The sequence below is a fragment of the Leucoraja erinacea genome, chromosome 18 (genome assembly GCF_028641065.1).
Source record: "Leucoraja erinacea ecotype New England chromosome 18, Leri_hhj_1, whole genome shotgun sequence".
Lineage (NCBI taxonomy): Eukaryota > Metazoa > Chordata > Chondrichthyes > Rajiformes > Rajidae > Leucoraja > Leucoraja erinaceus.
The window spans coordinates 9,645,030-9,667,452 of record NC_073394.1 but is presented as its reverse complement, the minus strand read 5'-3'; the positions used below and the strand labels follow the sequence as shown (position 1 = coordinate 9,667,452).

Here is a 22,423-nt window from a genome sequence, read left to right as displayed (position 1 = left end):
CGACCTGCAGCAACCAAAGAAGTCGCCAAAAAAGTCGCTTAAGTGAGACAGGCCCATCTTATATATTTAAAACTCTGGCCCCATCCGACCGACTGCCGACCGGCGCCCTTCCTGCCTTTCGATTCGTGCCCGATACTCGCAGATGTCCAATCGGAATGGCCGATGCTCGCAGATGTCCAATCGGAATGGATTCATTTGCATGTACGGCTGCCGGCTGCATTTTTTCCTTTGATTCATTGCCAGACGCTCAATCTCCGAGATATTTTCCATTTCGGTAGAGATTTAGCTTTTCTTTCTAAGTATCCGCTCCTCATTTCATTTCGTCGTGTTGAAGTACACCGTTTTAATCAAAATCCTTCCCCCCCCCCCCCCCCCCCCCCCCCCCCACACCCACCCCCAAGTATTTCAAAAATAAACAGGCTTCTCCATTTACATGTCAGTTTCCAACACGCTTCGAAACAAAGTTGCAAGACAGGAACACTGAACTTTTCACTGCTGCAGCAGACAGGGGAGGTGCCATTGGATTTTTTTTTAAAGAGGCAGGGCAGTGCTGGAATCTTACTTTTGAGAAGGGCTTCAGTTCCATTGGAGGAGACGGGTGCATGGTGGAATATTGGGTTGGGGGATCACACCATTGGGGGAGCAGACCCAACGGGTCTGCACTTGGTCTAGTAACACATGAAACATCGTAGCACTTTGCGGATGTGACATTTTCAATTATTTTTCCCAAAAACATGTGTTATTTGTAAATACAGTTGGGACATGTCTTGTTCTAATACACTGTACAATGAATTCAATAACTCTTCTTTCAATGGTTCAAAGTCACTCAAGTTTCCTCCTTGCAGGACAAATCCACAAAGCATTTGAGAGCCCATGACACATGCCTCAGCCACTCAGCATCCAGTGGCATTAGGAACCTAGGCTGTGGTGCCTCCACACAAAGCCTTTGCAATTGCTACACTGAGCTTCAGTGTAGCCCCCAGCATGGACTCCTGAACCTTGGGATGTGTCAGTTGACAGCATTCACTAATGGACACCTTTTTACACTGGAAGACCAACAAGTTTCAGGAAGATTAAAGTGCATTTTTCACCAAATCAATGATCTTCCAGCGGCAGTTGGTGTTTATCTCGGTACGTGGCCATGGGAGCAGCCTGTATTCCTCAGTGTCTTGTGTAATGTGTATGGTGGAACTGCAGATGCTGGTTTAAACCAAAGACAGACACAAAAGGCTGGAGTAACTCAATGGGTCAGACAGAATCTCAGGAGAATAGGAATATGTGACGTTGAAGAAGGGGTTCGACCTAAAACATCCCGTATTCCATTTCTCCGGAGATGCTGCCTGGCCCGCTGAGTTACTCCAGTTTTTTGTGTCTGTCTTGCGTAATGTAGCAGCTTGCGAAAACTTTGACAACAGCCACTGCATACTCTCCACACTTTGGTGGCAAACAGAGGTATTCTAAATAAATTAAAAGCCTAATTTTATCCACCGTGGATAAGTAATGTATTCTTTTTCACTGGTTGTATGTAGAGAAGAAGGAAACATAATCTTAGACTGGCAGTAACAACTAACCACTATTTTTATATTTATTTTGCATTCATACAATAAACTTCTGAATAAGTATTTACAAATCCAAAGGACACAGAGATTTTAATCCTCAGCAATTGGCAGCTGGAACACAATTAACTACAAGCAGTGGCAGACTGGGCCTAAAAATAATGGTTGCCAGGAGACAAAAGGGGCCCACTTCATCAGGGGCCCACTTGCCATCGGGCAAGCTGACACCCTGGCCAGTCCGCCACTGACTACAAAGCAACTAAAACACTATAACGACCAGGAGACTTTGTTTTACTCTGGACTGTTGGAGATTGAGGGGGGGACCAGATAGAAGTCTATAAAATCATGAGCGTCATTGATAGGGTAGACAGTCAGAACCTTTTTCCCAGGGTGGAAATGTCGAGGGCTAGATGGTATCACTTTCAGCAGAGGGGCAACGTTTAAAGGAGGTCTGCAAGCCAGGTTTTTTGATTGACAGGTTGCCTGGAACAAACTGCCTGATGGTGTGGCGGAGGTAGATATGATAGTGATGTTTAAGAAATCTTTAGGTAGGCACATGGATGGAACACTGGGAATGGAGTGATATGGATCGTGTATAGGCAGAGGAGATTAGTTTAACTTGGCATCATGTTTGGCACAGACATTGGGAGCATAAGGGCCTGTTCCTGTGCTGTACCATTCTGTTCTATGTTAAATAACCTGTGTAGTGAGACCAAAACTGTGTCATATCATTAGGAAATCAAGAAACAGTTCAAAGTTAATTAATGGAAAGAAAATGTATTCAGCATAAGGACACATTGGGAACAGTTAGTAAATACAATTTAATTGTTTTTATGCATTAAACATATTCGAACTTAGCAAGATTCTGCCAAGTAAGCAGCAACAGAACATAATATATTAAAGATGATATTATGTAACTCATTGCACAACAAAAGCAGATCAATTTATTGTGAACATTGTTCACTCATTAATTGATGATGGATTATCCAGTACCTTATTTGTGTCATCACGAAGGCTGCATCAATAATCAAGGATTTTTCCATCCGGGCTATGCCCTCTTCTCGCTGCTACCATCGGGCAGGAGGTACAGTAGTCTGAATTCCCACATTGCCAGGCTCAGGAACACAACTTTCCTGCAGCCATCAGGTTCTTGAAATGACATGCCCAACCCTGACCGTACCTCAGCAATGGAACACTTTGGTGGGAGCGCCTGGGACCAGAGGTCATAGCCTCAGAATTAAAGGGCACTCTTTTCAAAACAAGATGAGGAGGAATTTCTTCAGTCAGAGGGTATTTAATCTATGGACCTAATTGTCACAGAGGGCTGTGGAGGCCAAGTCGGTGGATGTTTTTAAGGCAGAGATAGACAAATTCTTGATTAGAATGGGTGTCAAGGGTTATGGGGAGAAGGCAGGAAAATGCGATTAGAAGGCAGAGATCAGCCATGATTGAATGGAGGAGTGGAGTCGATGGGTCGAATGGTCTAATTCTATTCCTATGACTTTGTGAATTTGTGAACTTTGGGCACCTCTTGTACTATCAGAGACTTGTTTTCTAATAGTGTATTTTTTGAACTAATGTCTTGTTTATTTCCAGTGTATTGTAGAATTTATGTGTAATTTATATATAATCTATGTTTTTGTGTGCTGATTGGGTATATGCGCATGTGACGCTGCTTCAAGCAATATATTCACTGCACCTGGACCTCACCGTGCTTGTACATATGACAATAAACTCGATTTAATTTGAATCTTGCTGTGTTCTAAAATATTTCCTGCGTTTGCATGCATGATGTCACCCCAATTATCAATCTTTTTAAACCATTTAAAAAGCTAATAGATATTTGCAGAGATATAATAAGTTAACTTCTAAACACAAATCCACAGCAGTGGCAATGATAGAGATAAACACATGATTGAGACTTCAAATAATTGCAGAGATATATGCACCGACATGAGTTAAAAGTTCAACCTCAAGCGTTCCAAAGAAAACAATCCCCATCTATCCAACTTCCCCATAAAGCTATCCTCTAATCCAGTAAGCATCCTGGTAAATCGCTTTGGTACCCACTCCAAACCCTCCACACCCTTCCTTTAATGGAGCGACCAGAACTGTACGTAATACTTCAAATGGCCTAACCAAAGTCTAATAAAGCTACATCATGACTTCTTCGCTCTTTATACTCATTGCTCCATCACGATCGTCACAGACATTATGTTGTCATGTTCAGCACAGGCATTGTGGGCCTAAAGGCCTGTTCTTATGCTGTACTTTTCTATGTGCAGGAAGGAATTGCAGATGCTGGTTTATACCAATGATAGACACAAAAAACTGGAGTAACTCAGTGAGTCAGGCAGCATCTCTGGAGAAAAGGAATAGGTGACATTTCAGGTCAAACAAAGTTCTCGACCTGAAACGTCACTAATTCATTTTCTCCAGAGATGTCTGACCCACTGAGTTGCTCCAGTTATTTATGCCTATCTTCTGTACTCTTCTATGTCCCATGAAACTGACACTTTCTGAACAAATATATGTATAAATAAAACAAGATGAATGGTACCCACTTTTATCTGCAGACCTTTTGAGAGAGTGCTGTTTGTTGGAAGCTTTTTAATGTGCTGTGTCACAAAGCCACTGCAATGTCCCTTTTCAGCTTGTAATTGTGGGCTGAGTTTGCTGAGCTGACTATTATATTTCTTGATAGTAGCTCGCAGTTCATCAATCAAGTTGTCCAGCTAAAGGGGTTAAAAATGTAAGATGCATTCACAAAGGGGTAATTATTGAAGTCACATCTATTGCATTATTTGGATGCTATTTTGTTGAGAAAGTTTTAAACAACTTGAACCTGAAAATCTTTTGACACTGGTCCAAGGTTCACATGAGCTCCAGGGATGATATATATTTCAGATTCAGTCTGAAAAAGGGTCTCGACCTGAACTACCTATCTATGTTCTCCAGAGATGCTGCTTGACCCACTAAATTACTCCAGCATTTTGTGCCTTTATATAGCTGTGTCCCTTATGTTGACTCCTTTTGACTCCATCTCTTATTAATTTGTGATATATCAGTCACAAAAAATATTCTATGGATTCATATTTTAATGCCTGCTACATACAATATGAGCAATCTAAATTGATTTCATTAAATCCTAAAAGAAAAATAGGTAATTAAATATATTTTCATATTCGGCTGTTTGGAATTATTTCCAAAATGTAATTTCAGACCAGTCATTGATGTACATGTTGCCAAGTTCAACATTTGAGTTTTTAAGTGACTTTTATTCTATAAAATGTAATGAGTTAATTGGTATTTTGTTGTTCTACCTTCAGAGATATTAACACAATGAAAATATATTGGTGTCATATAATCCATTCATTCTGTAGTTGCCATAAGATTGCTCAAAGAAGCATTTTGGATAAACGTCAAGATCATTGCGACCATTTTCACAAAGATAATAACGGACTTGTGGATCCTTGGCTTTCCCCTATTTCTATAGGTCTCACGTTAGACCACTAAGTAGAAACTTTACTCCAAGATGCATCACATCAAGGAAGAAAATATATTTCAAGAATTTGGAAAATAGATGCAGGAAAAGAGCATTTGATACAATCATGGTTGTTTACTTTTAAATAACCTGTTCACCACTGCCACATTTGGCTTTTTCCAGGACCACTCACTTCCAGAACTCGTTACAAACATGATCTAAACACAGACCAAAGAATTTAGTTCCAGTGGTGCCTGGAGAATGACTGCCCTTGACAGCAAGGCAATCCTGATGAAACCAATTCATCCATGCCGACCAGAATGCCCAGCTACACCAGTGCCCGCATTTGATCCATATCCCTCTAATCTTTTCCTACCCATGCACCTGTCAAAATATTTTTCAAATGTTTTGGAGTACCTGCCACAACCATTCCCTCTGGCAGCTCATTCCATATTCCCACACCCTCTGTGTGGAAAAAGTTGCCTCTCAGGTTCCTATTAAATCTTTCCCTCGCACCTTAAACCTGTGCCCTCTAGTTTGTGATTCCATTACCCTAGAAAAAAAACAGTGCATTCACCCTATCTATGCCCTCGTGACCTTAAACATCTCTGTAAGATCACCCCTCAGTCTCTTACATTCCACGGAATAAAGTCCCAGCCTGTCCAACTCTCCCTGTAAATTGGTCCATCAAGTCCTGGCACCATAACTTCAAGTAATTATTGTACGAGTTCCGATTTTAAGTTTGAAACTTCACAAGAAAACATTCGATTTTTCTCCTCTCAGGCTCACTCACTCAAGTACTCATATCACCTCCAGTGTCCCTACATCCCAGTGAACAAATATTCCTAACATCCCCTTCCCTGTAATCTCCCACCCTTGCCATCAAATTATTTCACTCTCCTGACAGCCAGGGAGCTTAGTACGAGAATTGTGGTGTTTACCTGGGTGCTGAATATCCTTAATATCCGTGGATTGACCAACCATCTAGGCTTCCCTTTCCCACTCTGCTCCCCACACCTACATAATTGGTGTTAACCATTCTGGGTGTGTATTCCACCATTCATATGTTTGGTGTGCAGCTCAAGCCTCTAAAAATCAACTCTGTGATCAGCCTTTTCAAGCACGATGTTCTTGGTTCAAATCTAGCTCATGCTAGCTGCAAATGTCCAGAGAGCTTGGAAACATTTAATCCAGTGCCCTGTGTGCCTGACCCTACAACCACCATCCTTTCATTTACACTAATCTCACTTAGGAATGCACAGTATGGAAAATGAAACAGAAATCACATCTGTACTGTTGGGAGCACCATTGGGTCTGAAGCATTTTGTTGAGAGTTTTGCTTTGTTCCAGGTTGTTTAGTATATGATCTAAGTAGTATCTAAAATACATTGGGATGGATACATGGACAGGAAAGGTTTAGAGGGATATGGGCCAAATGCAGGCAGGTGGCACTAACATAGATGGGGCATCTTGACTGGCATGGACATTGGGCTCAGGGCCTGGTTCCATGCAGTATGACTCTGTGATTCTAATGTATGGTTGAAATCAGATCTATTCACAACACTTGTACTTTGTATCATGCATGATCAGTCACAGCACTAGTATTTAAATTGCTATGTTTAAGATTGTCAGTTCATTAAAAAAAGTCATAATACCTTGACAATACATCTTTAGAAAAATGGATCATTTTACAAAATAACATTATAGCCTCAGAACTCAGAAAGTAAACCAAATATTTCATTGCATGATGTCACTATTTTTCTCTGTTTACAAAATATTAAAACATATTTAAATGATACATATTGTAACTGTTATAATTGATGATGCATGATATGAATTTTAAACAGAATTTTAGATGGTTAATTTTGAGTTTAAAATATTAATCATGTGATAGTTTTACTACTTTTATTGCAGGCAATGTAATGTTAAGTTTATCAAAAAGATATGTAAATGCACTAACTACATGCAAACATTTAATAATTTAGATCATTACCTTTTAGATAAATAAAATAAAAAACATCAAATTTTCAATACTGTTTGTCTCTCCTTGAGGTAAAAGGTTATCTCATGCAAAACAATGTAAATCAGATCACTTGAACCTCCACAAACGATTAAGTTTAGGTTTATTATTGACATGTACCCCACCTGGACTCGCCCCTGTTTCTCTCCTCTTCTCCCCCCCCCTCCCCTTCCACCTATATTCCATTCTCTGGCTTCACAACTCACAATTCTTCAATCCTTACCTTTTCATCTCTGTCCTTTGTCCAATCATCAGCCTATCAAAAAATCCCCCTCACTTGTATCCACCCATCACTTGTAAGGCTTTGTCCTGTCCAAGCTCTCTACCAGCTTTCCTTCCCCCACCCCAAGCACAATCAGTCTAAAGAAGGGTTGCAACTCAATACATCATGTATCCATGTTCTCCAGAGATGCTGCCTGAAATGCTGTTACTCTAGCACTTTATGTCTGTTTTGGTAAACCAGTATCTGAAGTCATTGCTTCCAGATATAGATGAGGGTTAGATACAGAGTGCAGAATGTAGTTCTGTCCAATGTCCACAATGGAATGGAGGCGAACAAGACAGTACCCTAGATTATGAAAGAACTGGTCAGAAGCCTGACCTTTATTACCCTGTTTAATATATGACCAAAATTTGTTTGAATATTTCTAAAACCCCTTAAATTGCTGTGTTTGTTTGGTTATCTTTGTTTTAATTTACTTATGTAATTGAATCATTAAATTAAATTGCAAAAACAAAGTGCTCAGCCCTTAATGCTACAATGTGATATCAGTACACAAGCCCAGAATGTCTGGAAGTGCCATAAGTTCATTAAATGGTCTAACAAGTCTGCTAAGTTAGTTTTGAGCAAAATTTCAGATCCACACATTAAGTATTTATATCCATTGGTTCACCATTTTATATTTCTCATGATTGTGCCGTATATTATTCAGAATAAATCCCCAATAACATAAAAATGCCCAAGTTACTTGCTCAATCCTTTCTCGTGTTTCGTTTTATAACATTTAAACATGTTACTGTTCAAACTTCACATACTCTTTTTAAGAAGCCCTTGAATATCATTTTAACAAACTGTAAGACTTCAAATAATTTCATTCTGGGTTGCTGAGAAGCTTGCAAGTAAAACCAAAAACAATATAAAACACAAACAAATTAGTTTTTTTTTAAAGGAAAATTCATAGTTCCTGTACTCCAATTTTATAAATATGTGATCATGTCAATGATGAAATATTCAATTAATTATTGATGCAATTGACTTAATGTTGCACCTGGTTATTGTTTTTGTGTGAGATTGTATTCCTTCCTTCCTGGTAAAATGCTGCTATTAGCTCAGCTGAATGGCTATAAACTACAATATCAAGAATTCTCTTCCTGGCTGAATCTTCCCCACCCCCACTAGCCTCCACAAACTGAAGCTATCTGAATAGAGTTAAAGACAAAACTTGGCCTTTCATGACCCCACAAAACTAGCTCTGTTCATATTTCAATCTGTTTGTGTGCAAAGGCAGCCAGCCACATGAAAAGCTCAGCTCAGACCCAGCCACCTCCCCCCAACTCCCTTGCAAATAACCTAGAGTTAACCACAAGCCCAGCTCCATGTTCTTCGTGGTTTCATATGCCATACGATTTCTTCAGAATTAGGAAAGATGCACAACAAAAATCAGATTCTCCTTTGCGCGACAAAGCTACATTTTTCCCAGATATTTCCTTCTTTGCCCCTTCCCCGCCCGACGACTTTCTAATTCGTTTAATAGAAGAGCAATAAAACAAAGCTCACATTTTCACTTATTTTATACAGTTCTCCTGTAGTCATAGAGAGGAGGCTTTTGTGTGTGACCTTTCCTGTGCATCCATTCAAGGCATGATATACCTAAAAAGAAAAGAATATGTTAACATTTTATATTTAGCTATTTTCCTGAAAATTAGATACATTCTCTTTGTCATATCTATTTTAGTTACCTTTGGCAAGTTTACTTATTTTGTCACATTGAATAAATTTTGGTGATATCCCTTGAAATATTCAGAAATAATTTATCTTTTTTCGACAAATTTGCCACTGTGGCAATTATCTTCAAATACAAAATGATCAGTGTCCAGGTGATTTTCTTTGATTATTCTTACACTGTTCCAAAGGATTCGGTCATGATGAGCATGCTATTATTTTTAACCTTTAATGCCCATGATAAAAAAAATGACTTTTAAATTTCCGATAATGTTTAAATATTGAAATAAATAGCAAAATAAATATTTGCACAATATTTGCTTAATCACAAGTTCAACATTTAATTGAGTGGGACTGGAGAATGGAGGGTAATTTAAATCATACACCTAACAAATTCTCAAAATCTAAAAAGCTCCTAAAATACTATTCTATTTCCTTCATTATGAGATCCACATTAAAAAGTAAATTATTTATACAACAGGTTTCTGCTCTAAAAATTACCTTCCTATAAGGTGAATTTTATTTGCTTTACACAGATCTATATAGCTGCAAGGATGAGCCAGAGCCCTTCTTATTTATTTAGAAACCAAACAGTTTTTATGCTACACCAAACCATAATAGTATTTTGTGTTCAATGGATGATGCTCTGATACGGTTTATGTTGCTGGAACTCATTCATCGGTGTGAGCATGAAATTCAATGGATTTGCCTCTTGATACACAATTTGGCAGAGGAATTCATTTTCTTTCGGTTAGGTAATATGAATGTAATTGTTTGAAAAAGAACTTCATATCATGTATACATTTACATTAACAGCCACAATTGAATGAAAGACTGATTATGCTAGCATTCATATCTACCCACATGAAACTCCAATGCCCTCTTGCCATACAAAAGACTGGGACAAATTACTTATTTATATATACAGAACACACTCATAATGGCCAGCTGCAGGTATTTTTGGAAAGTGCATTTTAATAAGCTTCTATTCACTGTGTACAAATGGGGAAGAAACAGTTTACACTATAGAGTTAAACGCATAGGGCTTCCCATTCTACCGGCGAAATCAATCATTTGTCCAGACTGTGGGAGTCAGATTTAGTTAGTGAAAAGAGACCCATATATAAACAAGTCAATAACTCATTGTGTGCTATTGTTTGTCTGAAGCAGTGCGCTTACAAAAAACTGCCCCACTCCTCTTAGAATGAGTGTCACTATATTCAGGCAGTGGGAGAGGTCCTTTTGTTTCTATCGGGTACTGGCTGGAGTTTATGTATGGGAAAGAGAAATGACCGATTAGAGATCCCCCCACCCAAAAAAAAACCTTGCCACCATCATACACAGTGCTTAACCATTTGTTTTTTTATTTACACGGAACATATACTGTTAAATGTGAGCAAGTGATTTTAGATGTGCCATTACAACTACTTACCGCTAACACTACACTCCCTTCCTGAGGTTGAAATCTACATTTCATCAACAAAATAACCAGATATGCTTATAATAGCAAGAAATTCACTTAAAAGAAACATACCTCACGCTCATGTAATAAAATACTTTATTGAAATAGTTTATAAATAGCATTAATGTCCCAAACTTTGGTATGTGATGTCAACAATAAGAGAAGTTTGACAGTTCACTTTCAATAGCTGCTGGCTGAATCGATTACCGTTCAGAATGTAAATGCACAATGTCTGTTGGGCTGTTGGAAAGTTTCAAATATAAGTGTATGTCCCACTGCAGCAACAAGGCAGAATCATCTTTTACGTTCTTGCTTATGATTTTCAGCAATACTAATCATAGGGCCGCTGCTCATCTATTTACAGACTGGAGAGTAATTCCCGCAAACTACTGAGATAATAACAAAATTATCTATGCTTAAGTAAGAGGTTTTTAGTGTTAAATGGTTTATACTTTACAAAAAAAAAAGCAAAGCCTACATATGGTTAATCTTACAGAATTATTCAACTTGCTTATTAACCTGGTAGGACAAATTCCTTATTAAACTCAAGAGAGTAACCCAACTCAATTTTAATTCTTTGAGTAATGATTCCTCTCTTTCTACTTTAGAACAGTCTATTTTTTAACGTTACTACCACTCCTCCAGCCTCAAGCTGGAGGGTAAAATCAGCCGGATGCGGTAAAGGCAAATAGAATGATGCCTCTCTTGAGGCTGACTATTTTGCTGTTACATAGACATCCTAAAACCCAATATGCAAATATTTTCAATAATGGTGTAGAGAAATCAAGACTAAGAAGCAATTTGATCGAATTGGAATAATTTTTATTTTGTTTCACATTATTAGCATTATTATCGTGACTATTGACGTATATTTTTTGCAAAACTGGGAAAGAAAGTTTAATTTAATTCTCAGAAAATAACAAATAAAAAGAATGGTAGATTTTCACATAGCTGAATAACCCCCAAGAATACATTTGAATGGAAGTTGTGCAAGTGAAAATAAAAGCTTAAAGAGAAATTAATTAAAAAGATTACGTAACAGATTTTCATTTAACGACGTATAGTCTGGTGATTTCTGTTCCAATAAACGATAATTCTGAACTAAACACAATTCCTCTCCTTTCTGTCTTATCTGTCGGTCTTGTTTTTTCCCTCTGTAGTATAAAGTCTGACCTAGCTTGTGAAGCTTAGAGTTGGCAGCTGTGATTGCAGTGCAGATTTCACACAGTGTAATTACTGCAGTGACACTAGGACTGAGAGGTAGAGAGAAAAAAGACCCTACAGGTTATTAGTACTAAACACTGGGAGAAATCAACGAGAGTCAATGCGTAATTTTGAGGACTATCAAGCCTCATCAGGAACAGCAGGGAGGAAAGTGCTGTACTTCATCATCTCACTCTCCTACTTTTGTTGAAAATTACAGTAATTAAAAAAGAGCTAAGTACTTCTCAGGCAAGGGGTCTTTTTCTTTATCCATCACCTTCTAGTTCACTGCTGATTTTGCCTGACCTTTTCTGGTGAAGTCTATCAGAGTCACCACAGATCTTTGTTGAGTGCTTCTCTAAAAGCTAATTACTACCCAGTGGATGATTTGGTATTGATCAGAAAAGGTAGCACAGCAAATGAGAGGACCAACACCCAGGCACTGGCAATCGAAAAGTAATTCCTGCCCCATAGAAACCAGCCCTTCTCCTTCACTTATGAGAAGCAGCTGTGATGCTTTCAATCGATAGGCAGCAATGGATTGATTCTTTTGACTAAAATCTTTCTTCAGTGATGGGTACAATCAGCAGCCTGGGACATCAAAGGCTCCGATCCAAATACAGTACCCCGAGTCCCTCAGATTTCTGTTGGCACACAGCCATAATGTAACAAGCAGTCCAGGACTTTAATTCTGCATTGAGGTATTACCATTTACTTCAACAATTGCAACATTAGATTTTTTGTGTTCATATATGCTCTGCCAATTGTTTCTTTCCATATGATATTCTCATGTAGAATATCAAAACTATATTGTAAATACTACAATTCATATGTTATAAATGACCAATTAGATTCTTAATTTTCTGCTTACCATAAGACCAATTCAAAACCCTTTCCCTTAAGTATGACATCTTGAAACAGTCAGTAAACCCCAGCCTTAGAAATATTATTGAATTCATAATGGCAAATTTACATATTTCACTCAAAACATAATGTTAATTTAATTAATTAACTGAACCTAGAATATTAGCTCAGGTGCAGAAGAATGCTTAATGTCCATACTAATGTTTTTTTTAACCAGTCCAACAGAGGGACTCATTTTTCTAAAATATGTTGCAAAGCCTTAATTAAAATATTGCAGAAAAGAATGCTGTAAAAAAAAATTATCAATTATTTTGCTGAGAAGAGACTGTTGGTAAAAATATTCTCTGCGGCTATAAGAGCAATGAATTAGCAATTGTAAGTGTCTATTGATGTCTACCTGCAGAGTCTAACCTTGAAGTCTGTACCTGGAAAGCAAAATGCTCAGAAAAGGGAAACTTCAGAGCTTAAAATCAACTTCCTGCCACCGAAGTGAAAGTATCAAAGCCGACTGAAGTCTCATATAGAAAGAAGCAAGTGGCAAGCGTATATTGACGAATCGTAAAGCAAAATGACTAATGGTCATGAACAAAGCCTAACTCCTGCAGAACACCAGGTGTAATTTTGGTCTGCCAGTGCATATTTTGATGAACTCTGCTTTATAATAGCAATTCTCCCTTTAAATTCTGACTGCTAGCAGCATGAAAACCTGCACCCCTTCATCAGCTTCTTCTGCTTGGTGTGATTTCAGTTCACAGCCTCTCTATTGACACCATGGCAGGTGTTCACTAAACAACTTTATTTCCCTCCAACAGAATACAGTCTGTACTGAAGTGTAATCTCCTTGATGCCTAGTGATGTTTTATTTCATAAGGATCTATACAACTGAGAGAGAGAAAGAGAGAAAAGGGAGAGAGGGAGAGAGAGAGGGCGAGAGATGAAATAAGCCTCTACAGAACAGTCATGCATGTGTTTTTCCACAGGCAATAACAGGGGTTTTCTGATTTCTATTATTGCATTTCCTGGTTTTCATTTAAAACCTTCCAAAGACATTTGACATTAATCATGCATTCTCAGCAACACAACAATAACACAGGGAAGGATATAATCCAAGTTATACTAAGCAAAGTTTTATCCTTTAGTGTTACAATTGGAACACCTTTATTCCAAAGGCCTCACAAGATGCCCATGTTACTTTGTACCAATACTTTCTTCCCATGATAAAAAATATTTAATTAGAATTATACTTTAATATAACTTTTGCTTTATTATACCAAATTAATTTTTTACAAGGCATAAAAGATATTCTGTAAGATTATTACTACTTAGAATTTTTATACCTCCATAACTAGCGTGGACCTAATTTGTTCAAATGCTGTCATGCTAGCATAATGGTTTAATTTCAGGCCTTTTCACATTATTAACCTCACTTGGTTATTTATTTTCTAGCAATTTTACCTTTCATACATCACTTACATACTCCACTTAGCAGGTTGGTAAATGTCAGCTGCACCTGCCTTTGAACTTTAAGAATAGGTTTTCTTTAGAAATAATGTTAAATTGTTGCAGTGGACAGCGTAATGTAATCCCAAGGCCCATTGGCTCTGATTCTCCTTTACTTAGACAGAAGGAACATCCTCTGCCTAGATTTGTGTGGTTGAGAGGCAAATGTCTTATTATCATCACCTTATTTTGCCATGTACCATTAACAATGTTCTCACCATCCTTATAAATACTGATGTCTCCCTTTTCTTTGGTTCTCTACCCACTTAAAAGCTGCTCATGCAGAAACAAGGAACTGCAGATGCTGGTTTACACAGAAGAACACAAATTGCTGGAGTAACTCAGCGAGTCAGGCAGCATCACTGGAAAATATGGACGTGACGTTTCGGGTTGGGCTGTCTAAAGAAACGTTACCAATCCATGTTCTTCTGAGATGCTGCTTGACCCTCTGTTACTCCAGCACTTTGTGTCTTTATTTTAGACTTTAAACTTTAGAGGTACAGTGCGGAATCAGGTCTTTCGGCCCACTGAGTCTATGCTGACCAGCGATCACCACGCACACTAACACTATCCTACATACATAGGACAATTTACAATTTTACAGAAGCCAATTAACCTACAAGTCTGTGCATCTTTGGAATGTGGGAGAAAACCAGAGCACCCAGAGAAAACCCACGCGATCACAGGGAGAAAGCACAAACTCCATACAAACAGCCCCCGCAATCAGGGTTGAACCTGGGTTTCTGGCACTGTAAGGCAGCAAACCAAACCACTTCGCCTCGCTGCCGTCCTAAAAGCTGCTCATGTCTTACTGCTTCTGATTCTGCTGAAAGTTTATTAGTTTGAAATATGAACTCTGTTTTCCTCTGCACTGAGCTCCTTAATATTTCCAGCATTTTTTCTTTTTTTTAATTTCAAATAGACAAATCCCGGCTTCTGATGTTTTACACGGTTGCTTTATTATTCATTCAGAGCTGCCTTAGGTACTGCAGCCATACCAACTGAGATGAAAAGTGCTGCTATCCGAGCATCTTTTGATGCTTAACTGCAATTTTAAGTAGTGAACTTACCTTCAAGAAACATTAACGTTAAAAGCATTGACTCCAACATTTGCTAATAATATGTAGCTGTTATCACTTGTATACAATTAATTAGAACACTCATGCTTGATGTATACAGTTACTGTACCTGTTTTTAAGGTACATTGAGGATGGCACATCGGTGGGGCTGCTGCCTCAAAGTGCCAGAGATCTGGGTTTGATCCTGACCATTCTCTGACCTTTGCACATTTCACCCGGTGACTGCGTGAGTTTTCTCGAGTGCTCCAGTTTCCTCCCACATCCCAAATACAGGCAGATTCGTAGGTTAATTAGCCTCTTAGTGTGCAGGGAGTGGATGAGAAAATGGAATAACATAGAACTACTGTGAATGGGTGATCGAAGGTTGGTGTTGACAAAGGGCCTATTTTCATGCTGGATTTTTAAACTAAACAATACTTAGTGTATCTGGACTTTCAGAAAGCCTTTGATAAGGTCCCACAGAAGATTAGTGTGTAAAATTGGGGCACATGGTATTGGGGGGAGGTTATTGACATGGATGGAGAATTGGTTGGCAGACAGGAAACAAAGAGTAGGAATAAACGGGTCGCTATCAGAATGACAGGCAGTGGCAAGTGGAGTGCCACAAAACTCAGTGCTGGGGCTGCAACTATTTACAATATACATTAATGATTTAGATAATGGGATTAAAAGTAACACGAGCAAATTTATAGATGACACAAAGCTCGGTGGCAGTGTGAACTGAGAAGGGGATGCTAGTAGGTTGCAGGGTGACTTGGATAGTTTGGATGAGTGGGCAGATGCATGGCAGATGCAATATAATGTAGATAAATGTGAGGTTATCCACTTTGGAGGTAAGAACAAGGTGGTAGATTATTATCTCAACTGTGTCAGATTAGGAAAAAGGGAAGTACAACGAGACCTCAGTGTCCTTGTACACCAGTCACAAGTAAACATGCAGGTACAACAGGCAGTGAAGAAAGCTAAAGTTGGCCTTCATAACAAGAGGATTTGAGTACAGATACTTCTGCAGTTGAACAGGGCCCTGGTGAGACCACATCCTGAGTATTGTGTGCAGTTTTGGTATCTTCATTTGAGGAAGGAGATCCTTGCTATTGAGGCAGTGCAGCGTAGGTTCACAAGGTTAATCCCTGGGATGGCGGGACTGTCATATGAGGAAAGATCGGAAAGAGTTGGCTTGTATTCACTGGAATTTAGAAGGATGAGAGGCGATCTTATAGAAACATATAAAATTATAAAAGGACTGGTAAAGCTAGATGCAGGAAAAATGTTCCCAATGTTGGGGGAGTCCAGAACCAGGGGCTACAGATTAAGAATAAAGGGGAGGCCATTTAAAACTGAGATGAGAAAAGACGTTTTCACCCAGAGAGCTGTGAAGTTGTGGAATTCTCTGCCACAGAAGGCAGTAGAGGCCAATTCACTGGATTAATGTAAAAGAGAGTTAGATAGAACTCTGGGGGCTAGTGGAATCAAGGGATATGGCGAGAAGGCAGGCACGGGTTACTGATTGTGGATGATCAGCCATGATCACAATGAATGGCGGTGCTGGCTCAAAGGGCCAAATGGCCTCCTCCTGCACCTATTTTCTATGTTTCTCTCATTTTCAGCATTTTGACAGGTCTCATGACTGAAAAAAAAATTGAATTAAAAATAACGGATTTAATGCATGTTTTATCAAATTCTGTTATGATGCTCAGAATCCAATAGACATTCTGGAAAGAAAACTCTTTGAGGTAATACAATGTATGGATGGACAATGGTATGATGGATCTCTGTCTGAAGATATATTCCTAATTTACATTTACCACTGGGAATAGTGAAGAAAAGATGCATTCACTATAGGATATCAGTAACAACAAGCCTTAGCCAGAGATCATTAAAGATCGCCACATGTTATATAAAAAATATAACATTTTGTAAAATTTTAAAAAGAGACATAGTATTTGAATTTCTCAAAATATATAAGAAGATTTTGATTAGTTTTAATACATTGATTATTCAATCTGTTTAATATAATACAAGTTAAACTAAACAAACTGACCAGCTCCAACAAAATAATCCATTTGGGCTAATGCACAATGCAAGGTTTAATTAACAAATCAAGATTGTCAGAGAAAGGCCGGGGCTTCATTTCTAACCACTGCCTCCATACTCTGGTTTAGAAATGACCTAAACAACTTATACCTCTCTAGAAATAAACATGCACACCACCAAAACCAGGGCATATGGAAAAATACAGCAGGAATTCAAAACTGTAGTCACCCATTGGATGAACTGGTAAAGATGTGAAGCAGAAACAATAAGATATAAATAGTTAAGACTCTACATCTTCAACATCTTTGAACTTGATGGTGCTGAAAACATGGTGACTCTAGTGTACTGCCTCAGTGGAATCCACAATCCTTAAGGGCCTGTTCCCACTTAGGCTATTTTTTAGGTGACTACAGGCGACTAGGCTGAAACCACATGGCCGCCAGGGTGTCGCCTGTATGGTCGTGAGTAGTCTCCTCAGTCGCCCAAAGAGTTGTAGCATCTTTCTGGTTGCTGCTGGATTTTCAACATGTTGAAAATTTTTCAGTCGGCGACAGTGGGTTTCACGCCATTGAGCGCAGCTTGACCTCTCCTGACGTAGGTGCTGTCGTAGTTGTCGCCAGGTTAACGTAGGTTGTCGCCGGTGCTGACTTCGTTTTTTTTTTGTTGTTAAATTAATGATTCTATCACAAATGTTATGTCGACGGGGGGTCCAGTTGCCGGTTTTTCGGCAACCTGCTACGACTATGACAGTCGCCTAAAAATAGCCTAAGTGGGACAGGCCCTTTACACTCTTGTACTTAAGAATAATTGTGCCTTTGTATAGGAAGATTATTACTGAACTGCATGCAAAAAAATAATTTCACGGTACCTAGGTGCATGTGACAATAAAGTACCATTGAACACAGTGGCGCAGTGGCAGAGGGTGGTACAGTGGTGCAGCGATAGAGTTGCTGCCTTACAGCGCCAGAGTCCCGGGTTCAATCCTGACCACAGGTGCTTGTCTGTACGGAGTTTGTACGTTCTCTCCGTGACCTGCGTGGGTTTTCTCCGAGAACTACGGTTTCCATCCACATGCCAAAGATAAACAGGTTTGTAGGCTAATTGGCTTGGTAAAATTATAAATTGTCCCTAGTGTGTGTAGGATAGTGTTAGCGTATGGGAATCACTGGTCGGCATGGACTCGGTGGGCCGAAGGACCTGGTTCCGCGCTGTATTTCTAAACTAAACTAAAAACAGTGGTGGGAAAGCTTTCAGAAACATTGATCTTGAGTAGGATTTAAGATCACCTGGAGGAAAGTGGATTACCCCCAAGGATACCAGGATTTGTCAAGGCAGATTGTTTAATCAATTTGTTTAATCAATTTGATAGAATTTTGATGAGGATTAAACAGATAATGGAGTGTATATGGAGCTTTAATAGGCTTTTGATATGATGCCACATAACAGACTTGCCAGTAATATTTAATAACATGGCACAAAAGAACATTGATTACATATATATGAAGTTAGCTAAGTAACATACAACTCAGGGTCATGGTGAATGGTAGCAGTGAGATGAGAGCGTGGCCAAGGTGGTGTGGGACTTTGATATTATATTAGAAAACATCATAGAGGGACATCGTTTTCACACAGACAGTGGAAGAAGCTGCCAGAGGAAGTGGTGGAGGTGGGTACAATTACAACATTTAAAAGGTACATGGATATGAAAGATTTGGAGGGATATGGGCCAGAAGCAGACAAGTGGGACTAGCTCGATTAGATAATTTAGTCGGCCTGTCTAAGTTGGGCTGAAGAGCCTGTTTCCACACTGTGTCATTCTATGGCACAGAGGAGTTACAGGTATATAATGGAGGGGAAGAAAAGCAAGGGGGTAAGAAAGCAACGGGTGAAATTAGTGAGTTGTTCCAGTAGAGAGCCAGCATGGATATGATAGGTCAAACATTATTTCTGTATGCTGAAACCATTATGTGCATCAATACAGTCCAGTACATTAAAATGCATAAACACATCCTCTCAAAAGAAAGACAAGGGAATGACCAAACAGTGTTAACAATGCTTGCTGCTATTGTTGACAGCAATTTCTAAGGTAATTAGCCATCTCTCATAATTAAAGATTAACAAACAATCTATTTTTAAAATCTGTCTGCATTAATTTTTATTCAAATAGTACAAAGGAATTATGTTTCAGAGTGTGTGCAAGCCTGTTATTTGAACCATTGCACAGTAATTCTGTTGTATCATTGCAAAGATAGTTTCTATCTCCTGATGTAGTAATGTTAGAAAGTTATCTAAAGTATTTTCAAATTAGAGAGACACATGTTTCACTGAAGCAAGATTCATTTATATTGATATCATATCACTGGGTCACTAAAGAGACGTCCCAATAATGATCAGATTAATATTACCAGAGGGATGAAAATGTATAATTGTAATAAGGTTTGCATTTCATTTATTGAGGATTTCCCTTCTTTTTTCAAAAAGATATATTAGATCAGATGTACAGGGTCAGACATTTAATCATTTTGTTATTAATCATAGTAAACACCCCAAGAATTGAAATCCATAACATTTTGCTATTGTTTTTTGACTCATGTGTATGGATAGGTGTATGCAGTAACCTTCCCTTCTCCATAAAAGGTTAGAAATAATGGTAAATATAGGTTGAATTTTCACAACAAGCTTTCTGTATCCCACTTCAAGACTATAATGAGCGTCACAATAAGATTGTTAATTCCTGATGAGTTTCATGGTTAGACATTAATAGTGCATCACACCATTAAGAGATTACATGGAATATCCCTGTTAAACCAGTTTGCTGTGTAACTCTCTAATTCAACACTCTAAGCAGTGTTTAATATTAACAGATACTCCTCCATGTTGTAAGGTTATTCTGATAAAATACAATGCATTATTGCATCTAGTACATTGTAATTGTAAAGTGTTGTCTGCTCTTGCTGATTCAAATCACTCGTTAAAAATCTGGTTATCCAACAACTTGAGTAGACAATGTACAAATAGAAACTAAAAACTGTGCGAATAGAAATCAAATTGTTTGGCAAATTGAGAATAAATAGGTCGCTCAGAAAATGCTGGAAACATTCAACAGGTCAGGTAGCTTCCAAGGAAAGAGTTCAAAGACACTGCAAGAGTTTATTTACCCACAAAGCAACTCTGGCCTCTCCGTTTCAGAGTTCTTCCTTTTGTTCTATCCATCCCTCATCCACCCTCTCTGCAACTATCCTGCAACTTAAAACTAACTTTTTTCTTTCTTTCTCAGGGAATTTTAGACTTTTACACCAAGGCCCTTCTGTTCCTCAGTGCTCACCTGGGCCCAACTAATCGTTATGCTTGCCCTTTACTTTTCTTCCCTCCCAAAGTGCATCATCTCACACTTGTCAGGATTACATTCCGTCTGTCTTTGCACTGCTCATGTTACCAACTTATCAATATCACCCTGCACCCTAAGACTATCAACAACACCAATATGGCACTAATAGCAAACTTACTGATCATACACCTAATCCATTCACATTCACATTGTTAGTGTAGATACCAATCAGTAAAGGTACCCATACCAATCCTTGTGACACACCACTGATCACGGACAACTAATCACAAAAATAACCCAACCTGCAAGACCTTCTTGCCTCCTATTACCAAGCCAATTTTGCATGCAATATACTAAGCCATGCTAATCATCTTTGATTAATCCCTCATTACTCAGTGTACAATAATCTTCCGCTCTTAATTTTTGGTAATAAATTCCTGACTACTGACGTTGGACACCCTACTGGCCTGTAATTATCTGGGTTATTCCTGTTTCTGTTGAGATGAGGAAATTAGTTTCAATGCTCTAATCATCTGGAACCTCACTGGTGGTCAACAAAGATGTAAACACCTCTGTCTTGGCCCCAGCAATCTCTTCCCTAGGTTTTGATAGCAGTATGGAATACATGCTCTGTGGAGTTATTCATCTTTACATCCACAAAGACCTCTAATACATCTTTTTACATGGTAACTTGTTCTTGAATTTTCCCATCCTTCTCCTCGAGTTTTCCTGTGACAATGTCCTTCTCTTCAATGAATAAGCATTCATTTCAGTCCTTGAGTCCACTGACTCCATGCACAGACTGCCAGCTTTGGGCCCTAATGGACCCTCTTCTTTTCCTAGTTACAATACAATACAATACAATACAATTTATTTGTTGTCATTTGAACCCAGAGGTTCAAACGGAATTTGGTTTCTGCAGCCATACAAACAAGAAGAAGAACCAAGACACAACACAATTTACATGAACATCCATCACAGTGAATCTCCTCCTCACTGTGATGGAAGGCAAAATCTTATCTCTCCCCTCCTCTCCTCATTCTCCTCCCAGAGTCAGAGTCAAAGCCAGTTTTAAACTAGTTGCCAGTTTCTTCTTGGAATGCACAATATTTTGTGTCACATGTTCCTCTATGAACATAGAGCAGTACAGCACAGGAATAAATCTTATGTCTATGATACTTGTGCTGAGCATGATACCAAATTAAAATAATCCTTTCTATCTGCTTATGAGTTACAGTATATCACTCCATTCCCTGCAAATTCATGCACCTGTCTAAAAGATGCTTAAACATCACTATCATAGCTGCACCTCCACTAGACGCATGTTCCAGGCACCTACCACTGTTCACCATAAATCTATAGCCTCTAGACGTTTACATTTCCACCTCACGCTATCGATGCCTCTCATAGTTTTATAAACATCTATCTATTTAGCCACACGGTCATCTGACCAATCTTCAAATTATTTTTTTCCCTCCACATCTAAAACTCACTTGCAACTGGTAATTTAGAGGTAACAACCTTGACTGTTATTTATATCTATGTTTACCGCTATTTATATCTGTCATGATAGCAATGTAACCCACAACCTTTGCCTGCTTACACTCCTCTCTTTTGAATGTCTTCCACTTGTTTTGTGAGATTCTTGATCCAAGCATGAGAAAGGCAAGCCAACATCCTGGATTCATGTCTGCAGCCACAGACCTGCCTATCCATTCCTGTCTTTATTGAGTTTCATAAGTTGATAAGTAACAGGAGCAGTATTAGGCCGTTCGGCCCATCAAGTCAACTCTACCATTCAATCATGGCTGATCTATCTTTCCCTCTTAATCCCCCTTGTGGGGGAGGGGAGTGTGTGGTGGGGGTGTGGGGGGTTGTGGGGATAGTGGGGTTAGGAGAGGGGGTGTACGTGGGAAGGGGGAGGGGTGTGGGTGGTGGGGGGAGTGTGGGG

At 38.8% G+C, this 22,423-nt stretch overlaps 1 protein-coding gene across 2 annotated transcripts in view; it reads right to left on the bottom strand.

The window, feature by feature from the left end:
* The window catches only part of LOC129705626 (doublecortin domain-containing protein 1-like), a 296,861-nt gene that overhangs the window by 166,352 nt on the left and 108,086 nt on the right, over positions 1–22,423 (bottom strand). For both annotated transcript variants that reach the window (XM_055649265.1, XM_055649266.1), the window contains 2 exons: positions 8,838–8,930; positions 4,121–4,291 (listed from right to left, as the gene is read on the bottom strand). In XM_055649265.1, the coding sequence (XP_055505240.1) occupies positions 4,121–4,291; positions 8,838–8,930 (264 nt within the window). The remainder of the gene's footprint in view (positions 1–4,120; positions 4,292–8,837; positions 8,931–22,423) is intronic.